At 41.4% G+C, this 10983-nt stretch overlaps 1 protein-coding gene across 2 annotated transcripts; it reads right to left on the bottom strand.

The window, feature by feature from the left end:
• Positions 1-2039: 2039 nt before the first annotated feature.
• LOC100283106 (ubiquitin-conjugating enzyme E2 7) lies at positions 2040-6807 on the bottom strand. 2 transcript variants are annotated; one of them, XM_008674678.4, is made up of 7 exons: positions 6476-6807; positions 6262-6364; positions 4076-4173; positions 3885-3985; positions 3218-3295; positions 2591-2609; positions 2040-2487 (listed from the first exon to the last, which is right to left on the bottom strand). In XM_008674678.4, exons 1-6 carry the CDS (start codon positions 6525-6527, stop codon positions 2592-2594), a joined length of 450 nt encoding a protein of 149 aa, XP_008672900.1. In that variant the 5' UTR covers positions 6528-6807; the 3' UTR covers positions 2040-2487; position 2591. The 2 variants fall into 2 exon arrangements, with proteins under 2 accessions (XP_008672900.1, NP_001149480.1); NM_001156008.1 differs by lacking the exon at positions 2591-2609 and having other exon boundaries at positions 2088-2487; positions 6476-6667.
• Between the last annotated feature and the right edge of the window lie 4176 nt (positions 6808-10983).

Here is a 10983-nt window from a genome sequence, read left to right as displayed (position 1 = left end):
TTCAACTCAACTGAAAAATCTCAACTGCAGCTGAAGAAGCTCAACTCATCTGATGTTTAACTCAGTCGAAAAAACTCAACTGCAGTCGAAGAAGTTCAACCGTTTTTTAACAAGAACACTCTTAGTTTTTCAAACCTAACAACGGTGAGACATAGAGCGTTCAAGAGATTTTGGTTTTCAAAAATAGCTTTTGAATTAGGAGGCTTGAGCTATAGCAAACGTCATTACCTTGCGAAAACTACTAAGAAAGAATTAGATCCTGCGACTCAAGATATACATAAAATTTTATACGTCTGTCGCATGGAGTCTTTTCAAGGGTACCACATATGTGTTTTCTTTTGTCCTTGAAACTTCCTATTTGATTTATCACCAGTGGTTGTGACTCCTTTAGTTCCTGTACATTCTGAGCATACACTAGGAGCAAACTTGTTAGTACCCTTATTTGTTTTGTCATTAAATCACCAAAACCCTCAGTTAGGGTTGATTGCACTTACACTCTCTTGTGTATCTCTCTAGTTTATGTAGAGGCAAATTTATAAGCCTTTAGAGAGACGGGAAGTGTTGCTGACAGCTAGAGCAAAATCTTGAGCACATTGTTACTCTGCCGGAGTGCTGTCGAGAAGATTGTAAGCAGTCACGACATCATTGTAACTGATATCAACATAGTGGAAGGATCTATCTGCCGCACTGACAGATCTGAGCAAACGAAGGAAGGAGTTGAAATAGACTCCAAGCCAAGGTGTAGCTAACTTCAACGAGGACTATGCAAGCATTTCAGGCTTGGCCGAACCTGTGTGCTATGCTCTATGTTGTGTGATGTTTCTGTCTTATTTGCTTTTTATACTTGCACTTCAATACTTATCTGTGGTATAAGTTGTCTTTGAAGTGTAGGGTATTTTAAGACAGTACTTAAATTCCGATGCGACCTACTCGAAGGGTCTTTCGTTCCACTGCGATCCAATATTCGAGTATAGTAAGAATTTCTAGTTTTTAAGTGTTAATTTTTATTCACCTATTCACCATTTCTAGGCGACATCTAGATCCTGATCCCGGATAAAGGGAACTATCAAGAAGTTATGCAAGGGGCTTTTTGCAAAAAGCATGTCTTCTGTTTTTTTCACTTATCATGTAGAGTCTTCTCAAAAGATCCCTAATTAATGGGTTGTACATGACCTCACGAGACCATCCTTCTTTCAAACAAATGAACTCTTAAGACATATTTGATGTTGTAGTTGTTTGCGAAAGGGCATATAGCCAAGTTGGTTAGGTGATCTGAGTAGCACTCCTTAGGTGTTGAGTTTGAATGTCTTCGGTTAAAAGAGATCACTCGTTAGTTCCCCTATTCATGTGTACACGAGATCGACTAACCTATGATAAATAGATCCTCGTGTAGGTGCTAAGAGGACTCAAAGCACGAGTAAAGATGTGGCTTTAGGGGAGGACGAACTCTCATATTGTATGGAAGACCAACTTTCGTGACTTGGGTTTCGGTCGAGCTTCTTAATATAATATAATGCGAGCGACTATCACCGGCTCAGTTTTATGTTATAGTTGTCTGTGTATTTTTATAAACAGACAAAGTTAGAGAATTTAACTCATAATACTACTAAAAATAGAGGCGATGTAATATTATAAGTTTTTTCATATATATACACCGTTATGGAAATTGTGTATTCTAAAAATGTTATTATAATTTATGATACTGGATGGTTACCATTATTTGATAAAAAATTGCCCATGCCATTATATATGTTCGAGCGTGTATTGTATGTTCATATTGCCTGTTTTACTCCTAGCAATGAAGTCCAAGTTCACTATATTGAATGCCAATTGAGCCGAATGGAGCTGGCCAAATTTTTTGTTCAAATAATGGCAACCGCCGAATATCACGAATTATAATGGCATTTTTGAAATACACAATTTTTATAATAATTTCGCCTGTTACTCACGCAAAATGCACTGCAAAAGTTGCTCCACAGGATACAGTTAACTGAGAAATTTGCGTTTCCCATTATTGCATACCATGCTTACACCAAGGAAAACAGGTAAAATTCAAGACATTCCATGCATTCAAGACACTGTAGACAGGTAGCACGAGTAATAATATGTAAGCAGGAACTGCCTCATTACACTAACAGTTGCACGATTTCACTGATATGTTTTCTCAACGATTAGCTGACATGAATGGCGCCTGCTTATACCAGGTTCACCACTGGTGGCACTTCAGGATTGTCAAACATTAGTAGAGCCCAGGCCACACGATACACCACGTCCCAATGCATTTCTGGTGCACCAATGAACAGACGCTAAATGGAAAATACACAAGATGTCAGATGAGCATTTTGAGGTTGAAAGCAAAATCTCGTAGCCTGACATGGCACGGTTGACTTCCCCAGTATTCCATTTTCTTCATAACATTTCCTGTGATTTCCGCACGATGCGCCTGACCCTTTTCTTGAAATCCTCCCTCTTATCCCTCCATTCCTTCTGCACGAGAAACAATCGGTTTTCAGAAACAGAGAGGTACACTTTGCAACATTGTAGCGACAGTAAGTCCTGACGCAACTCAGGGCTGGCATATGTTATTGACCTTAACAATCGAAGGATATCTGGATGAAAGTGATGATGCCTCGATGCATGAGACGTCCAGTGGAATTATGCAAATAATAAATTTATGACATTTCAGGAGTATGTAACAAGTTGTATGAGAACCATCGAGCTCACTTCAATGCTGGACATTAAATCAAAATTCGTTTAGGCACGGCAATTGTGACATTAAGACACTTTGTTTGAGACATCTCAATACTGATTTCTTCTTTAATACCAGCTTGCTATCTTGTCGTGACACAAATAAACTTCTTGTCATTTTACAACTATTTGGTGGCAAATGCAACGGGACACAAACATGAAGTACTTCCTCCATTCCAAATTATAAGATATTATGTTCTTTTATTTTAAAAACAGCAGACACAGCCAGAGGATCCCACATGAATGAGGTCTGGGTTAGGGATAAACCAAGGCAAATGCGGAGAGAGACTACTTCAAACCCACGACCCATTACTCAGCGAGCTTAGATACATAGCAAAACCTATTTATCTAGAAAAGCTAAAACGCCTTGTAATTTGGAATTGAAGGAATATTTGATATTACAGCAGCCAAAAAAAGTAAAGGTCAAGTAAACCAAATCAGTAAAAAGTAAATTATTAGTCAAACTTACAGCTGCCTCAATGTTTGCTGCAGACTCGTCATTTGGACTAGAGAGCATTGATATAATGCTCAGAACTATGCTTTCAACCTGCAAATGGATAACAATAATCAACTTAACAACTAGTGATAGCATACAAAAGTACTCACACATGAAAGAAGTACCTGACCAAAACAAAGCATTCTGTATCTATCTAGTGGAAACTAGGCAAATATAACAAACTCTTCAAGACCTGATGATGAATCCAAAAATAAAGAATTCACTGTTCTACCTTACTAATTGCTTAATTGTGGGGGAAGCATTGTATGAGGGCATGAGGCTATACGTAGGGGTGGTAATGGGCTCTAAATTTTAAACTACAAAATTTAAGGATCGGATCGGATTAGGATCGAGCTCTATTCCTATTCATTTTTGAACTAAAATGAATTAAGGGTCCTAACAATTTGTGAAGAAACATTTGAATCGTGATCCATTACACCCTAGCTATATGACAATATTTCAATGCCATTCACTGGCAATTAACCACATTCATGATTACATATCTACCAGTGAACTTCTGGATGTTGTTTTGATAATGTATCCCAGTAAATTTTGGTAATACAACAGGAGCTTCACAGTAGAGAACATAAGATAATAATGGAAAAGAAAGGTATATAAATATAGTCTATCAAAGCCATACTGTATGCACAGGTGTCCAACGCTCACTTGCGAGCTCATAACCACTTGGATCTTCACCAGGTGGATGAAGAATAGAGATACACACCAGCCCATCTGAATAAACTGGCATTTCCCCAAATAATATGCATGATGTCAGAAAACATAACAGCGGATAAACTAAATAAATACAACTTTCACTAATAAAAATCTTACCATTTGGATGCCACATTTCAGAGGTAAATCTGACTGATGGCGGGCTGTTTGGGTAATTTTCTGGGAAGCTCATTATTGCATTGAAGTACCCTCCATCACTGCAAAGTAAAGGTTAATATTAGTGATTTAGTGTGTTGCTCAGAAGATAAATAAATTATCATTTACATGATATCTTGAATGCAATGCTCCAAAACAAATACAGAGTAACAAAGACAACAAATCAACAGTATTATGTTTAAGGTCTGTTAGTAGTTCAGACAGTGTTAGCTGATTTTTTTTCATTCAGAACTCAGATGCATTTTAATTTCAGATTGATATGTGATCCCCTGGAGTAGCCAGGCCATTGACAAGACTGGCACTGGTAAACATTTCTTTTGAAGCCAATAAAATATCAATGAATGCATTAAAGTTTAATTACATTGATCACACACAACCAAACTCCTTGGGGTATTTTTTAGGTTCCATTTCAATTTTCCTTGCATACTCTGTTTTCTGAAACACACAGTGAACACAAACATTACAGCAGTTCAAACAACCAAAACAAATAACTAACAGGTCCACTCACTAGCCCTTTAGTTCAAATAGAGAATCGTGCTGTAAGAGACTCTGCAGCTTGCGTGTAGCCAGCGAGTAAAAAAGGAAGAATGCATTATTATAAATCTAATGATAATACAAGTCAATCATCATATCACTTTATCAAGATTTATTGAAGCTAACATGCTTTACAATAATAATTCCAGTCTAACATTAATGTTTATTTGGTGTTGGGCCAACTTTTCATGCCTCTAGGTTGTACTAAGAGGCATTTATAATAATCATGGTACCTTTTAAACCTGACTTTTCTGTCAACAAGAACTAAACGTAACCAAATTGAACTAGCATGTCAACATCAGAAATGTTCAATTTTATGTAACCAATTGTAAATATGCAATACCCAGAGAAAAAACTGACATAAAAAATGAAAGAGGCACACTACTTGTGATTATGTAGTTAAATTTACCATAAAAAAACCCAAGCTGCTTTGCTACTTGCCACACTTCAGCTAGTGGCAGGCTATTCAAGTGACTTCCTGAGTTCCTAGTGTGCTACACTGCTACATGCTCTCTCAATACAAACCAACCCATCTTTATGAATAAGATAACAGTTATCAAACACAGCGGGCATTTACAAATCATATACAGTGAACTCATGTACCCGAACTAGTGTTCTTTCAAATTTATCAGTATCAGATTATCAGTGACCCCCAATGTTGTTTTCGTATCATCATCATCAACATAGCCTTTTAGTCCCAAGCAAGTTGGGGTATGCGTACTCCAAAAAAAATTAGAATGCATAATTACAGCATACAGTGACCATTCTAATTCACAATGTATTTCAGTAATAAGCAGTACAAGAATTCACATGGGCATTAGGATGCATGTATTTCATCTCTACCTACAATCAAATTCCAAACCTGCCGAGAAAGGCAGTGTCTGCTATTAAAATTCTGCCCATGCACCAATCAGGTTGACAAAATTAAGGTGACTCTACTTGGGCCAAGTAGCACAAATTCTTTCTATATTACATTATAGAAACGAGAAATTGTCGCAACTATCTGCTACAAACTCCAAAACATACATACAGTCTCATTTCATAACATGATGATGCAGAACCTATTCTAAACAACTACGAGATTTGAGACAGTCACCAGCAGCATACCTATGGTGCCTATCTTACCCAATCTTTCAATATAAATCCCATTCACAGTATACACAGTTAATCGCTGAACTCAGATTAACAATTCCCTAGGCCCTGATAAGCACTTGAAGATCCCGATTCTAAACATTGATATAGTTATGAACATATTCCTAAAAACAGCACTATTAGCGGATTAACAGAGCAGCCAACGCACCTAGAACCAAACAAACTCGATGGAACTAGGCACCTGACGTGTTGCCAAGTTGATATACTACTAGGAGTACCTACCCGCTACAACAATCAAGAATCAACAAGCAAAGAAAATTCCGCCCCGCACTAGCCTCCACTAGAAATCAATCCCGTATAGTAAGATTTTCAAACGCTGCTTTCGGTCCACAATAACACACAAACACCATCATAGTCCATAGGACATGGCACAGACACAACAAACAAGCAATTCATTTCGACAAGGCACGGAAGAACGCGTGAAGTGGTGGGATCCAACTCACTATAGGGTATCGGGCGGGCCGATGATGGTGACCTGCCACTCGAATACGTTACTATCGTCGACCAGCCCAGCCGAGAACCCATCCACCGGGTGCTTGGCGAGATCTGCGTCAATCACCATACCACAAACCAACCCAAAGTCAGTCAGCCAAATAATCCGCAAAAAGGAAAAAAATCGAGCGGAAACAGATGCACGGGAACTCCGGCGGGCCGCACCTCTGAGCTGCTTCTGCAGGAGGAGGCTCGCCTGGCTGGTGGTGGCCGCCATGACAAGGATCGGTGGATGGGCTAGGGTTTTGCGTCGCGCGGAATGAATCGCGCTCTCGGGACGCGGTGACGCGAATTGATGGGCACCGCGGGCGCCTTATTTATAGACGTGAGGTGTGGAGCTCGGGAAAGATGGGAATCAGGCGGAGGCGAGCGCCGAGCGGTGTGGCGAAGATCGAAACGGTGGCTGTTGACTGGTACTCTGGTAGGGTGCCTTTGCCTGCTAATGCACCGCTCCCGAATGATAAGATCGATTTGAGCATATTAACCAAAGTTTATCTACATACATTGTTTTCATTTTCGGTATCTATATCTCTATCCCTGCTATAATAAAGTATCAGTTTCAACCGTCATTTTTCTTCAACTATTTATAAATAATCTCTCACATCTATTTTAAATTAACCCGCTACAAGTCTGTCCTCTCCGTGTAACCAACATCCACGTTCCAAACTACACCTCCGCATAGTAAACAGGCGGCCCGCCATAGGCCCGCTAGGCCCGACGCACGCGAGCCGCAGCTCCAGTACATCGGTCTGTTGACCGTGTCGAGCCGGCCCGTTAGTTCGTCGGTCCGTTTGGTTAAATCGGCGTAAAATATAAAAATGATCCAAGAGGTGAGGTTTAAATCCACGTCGTGATGGGAGAAGGGAAGACACTAGGTGAAGCCATCTAACTAGTAGAACATTATGCTAAGATGTTTTTAATATTAAATATAAATTATACATATGTATATACGATTTTTTGTAAAATAAAAATATATAATCGTGTCGGGCCGGGCCAGCACTACGAGTCGAGGCAACGGCCCAAGCACGTTACGTCGCTCATGTCGGGCTGGCCCAGACACTATTAAATAGGTCGTGCCCCAGGCCGGCCCGCCAGACACGACCCATTCGTCCATCTATACCTCCGCACGATAATAATGATATTCATCTCAGTTGTCGCCATCTCGTCCGACATTCTATTTATTTTCTCTCTCCCCTCATGTATCCGCCTCCGCGCCACTTCATTCTCGGCAGAGGGCGTGAGAGCAGGCGCCTCCTCCCCATATTCGTCCTACATCAGCCCCGACACCGACCTTCGCAGTGGCTATTACACGTCCACGAGGACGTTTCACAGCATGTGTGTACCATCGTTTTCGCTGTCGTCGGACGTCCCGTTCGTTTTCTCGGTCCTCGCCCTGTTCTTCCTCACCAACCTGCTGCCCCCGCCCACGGTCGCAGCCACGAGCCAACCGACGCTTATCGACGCGGGTACAGGCGAGTCGATCTTGCTCCTAGCCTTTTTTCCCATACATGCCGCCAAGGAGGACACGGTGGCGCCTACCACGCTTAGGTTATCTTAGCGGTGAGGAGTCCAGGTCTGAGATATTGGACAACCAAAACCCGTAGCGCAGCAGCAGTCGACATATGCTACGGAGTTGGTGGTGTTGTTGTGTTGCCTCGGCGGTTTTAGGGCTGGGAAGGCACTCGCATCCTCTCGCCCTTCTCGGACTGACGCCTGGTGCGGGAGCCTCTCGGTTTCGAGCTGCTCCGGATGGGCTTCTTTCTCCGCTTGTGTGCTCTCTCCCTATATGTATCTAGCGGTATACTACATATGTCGCCTCCAGATGCCTAGTTCTTCGTCGTGTTCTTCTCCGGCAACGAATAGGTATGCTCGCATCTTCCCTTCCCTTCCTGCTCGATGGGGGGCTGATTTGATGCCTATGGTACTCGTTCGATGGCTCGGCATCGCCTATCTACATGGCATTTTTCTTATCATGGTGTCGACTCGGTATGCTTCTACCACTACTATGTACCTATCACCCATCCTTCTATCATTGCAAAAATTATTATGTTGTTTCTTTGTTGTTTTGGGTGTTAGTTTTTTTGTTATGCTAAGGACTGAACATAATTTGGGTGTGTTAATACTTTATTTATTGTCTGCACGTGGTTTGTGTTCTTCTGATGATGGCTCATGGATCCTACAAAATATGTGTTAGGATTTGGAGATCCATGTGGGCACTACCACATGGTGGTCGTCCCTCATGTTCTTGGTTCTTGCATGCATTAGGTCATTTCTGACACCACATTGGCACAATGGACTCCATGGTGTTTGAAGTTGTTGAATTGGATGGAGCAGCAAAGATTTGTCACGCTAATAGTAAAAGGAAAGGTTATTTATTGGTTTTTAAACGTTAGTAAGAATTGCTATGAAGTATCAAAATTTGTATGGAGCGCATCTTGTTTTTATTGATGTCTGACTTTAGCTACCACTCCATATTTTGATCTATCTTTTTTATAAGTTTGAAAGCATCTAGACCTCTGGTTGGTTTTATTGATTAATGACAACGTAATACTATATGTGACTAACGTGTGTTTTACAGAAACAAATGGTAAGTTAGTTCGCATTACAGGAAGATGTAATACAACGGTGAAAACAAACCCGGAGATAAGAACTTGAAGCGACGGCTAAAGCGACGAAACAAAAAGCGAAGGTCTTCGTATTCCGAGTGTCAAGGAGTTGCAGACACTCGTTATATAGTTAGGTCTTTTATTTTGTTTTAGCCATACTATAAAGAGGGGTTGTCGATGAGTAGTTTGACCAAGAGAGTTCTAGTGTAGTGTTGGTGCAAATTCACACTCACATATAGTGCTAGGTGTCACTCTAGAACATACTCACAAGTTAGAATGAAAACCGATTTGAAAATCAACAGAAAACAGAACTTATGGTTTCTGACTCTAGGGCACTAGACTGTCCGGTGCACCCTCTGTCAAGTGGGTCCAGGCTGGCCCGGGGAAGACGTTTACCCTGCGCAGAAACTCGAGAGCGCACAGTCTAGAAGTTGAATTATAGCGGCAAACCGGACTGTCCGGTGTGCCATCTGCCCAACGGCTAGCTGTCAGAACTAGCCGTTGGAGATGACCGTTGGCGCACTGGTGGCGCACCGGACTGTCCGGTGCACCCATGCGCAGTAGAATTCTGGTAACGGCTAGTTGGTGGGTGAGGGCTATTTATACCCCTTCCACCCACCATATTGATTGTCTTGCTGCTCACATTTACTCCTACACATTGGTAGAACATTGCAAGCACCACAAAGCCTAGTGAGGTGATTAGAGAATCTTAATCCCACATTTGAACCTCATTAGTGCTAGCGAGAGCCACCTAGAGCACACACCGCATGCATTAGGCTTCTCTTGGTCAAGTGATAGTCTACGGCTTGTTACTCTTGGTGATCGGCATCACCTAGACGACTTGGTGGCGTTGGGAGCTCGATGATCACCTTGGAGATATTGTTGTTGGCCCGACTCAAGATTGTAAGCGGTCGTGAGAGATCCACCGCGCCGGAGTGGCAAATGATCATCTCATAGTGAGCACTTAGTTCTTGCGAGGACCAAGGGGGAGCGATACCCTTGCACGGGTGCTCTAACGAGGACTAGGGGAGAGTGCCGACTCTTTGATACCTCAGGAAAAATTGGAGGAGTCTTCTAAACCTTGCTTTACATTCCGCACTTAATTCAAGCATTTTACATTGTGTATTTGTTTAGCAATTATTTGAAGTATTGTCTTAGCATTGTTGTATTTCTAGTATTATTCTCTTATTGCTAGTTGTTGGGGTGAAGTTAGGCTCTTGCTTAGGTTTTAATTATTGTTGATTTTTAGAAAAGCCCAATTCACCCCCCTCTTGGGTATCGTTATCCTTTCAATTGGTATCAGAGCCTTGTTGCTCTTAGATTAGCTTAACCGCTAGAGTAACGATGTCCGGTGGGGATGGACCTCCTCCCGTTTTTGACGGTGACGATTTTCCATATTGGGAAATTCGTATGGAAGCTTATTTAGAGGCTATAGACATTGGTGTCTACAAAGCCGGCACACAAGGGTTCCCCGAACCTAGAGATCCCACAAATCTTGTAGGAGAATAGTTTAACTATGAGAAATGGAATGCTAAGGCCAAAAACACTCTTTTTAGAGGCATTTTCAAAGATGTGTTTAATAGAGTTAGAAACCATAGAAATGCTCATGATTTGTGGATGGACATATGTGCTCTACATGAAGGAACTAGAAGTGAGCGTGAGGAGAGATATCACATTGATATGAGAAAATTAAATTCTTTTGAGATGCTTACTAATGAAAATGCCAATGCTATGTACTCACGTCTCAATATTCTTGTAGAGGAAGTAAATGGCTTGGGGCTTACACAAATTTCACAACCGGATGTTGTGAGGAAGATTCTCAGTGTCCTCCCAATTGACAAATATGGACACATTATCACAATGCTGCATCAGATGGATCTTTCAGTTGCCACTCCTACACAAATATTGGGAAAGATCAATGCTCATGAGATGTACATGCACATCAATGACAAGGATGAGTCATCTTCCAAGAGAAAGGATTTGGCTCTCAAAGCAAATCAAGAAAAGAAAGGAAAAGCTAAAGTAAAAATTGAGGAGGAATCCTCAAGTGATGATGATCTTGATGCT

This window comes from Zea mays, chromosome 3 (genome assembly GCF_902167145.1).
Source record: "Zea mays cultivar B73 chromosome 3, Zm-B73-REFERENCE-NAM-5.0, whole genome shotgun sequence".
In the NCBI taxonomy this organism is placed as follows: domain Eukaryota; kingdom Viridiplantae; phylum Streptophyta; class Magnoliopsida; order Poales; family Poaceae; genus Zea; species Zea mays.
Note: the sequence above shows the minus strand (reverse complement) of the source record. Positions and strands in the feature narration are given on the sequence as shown.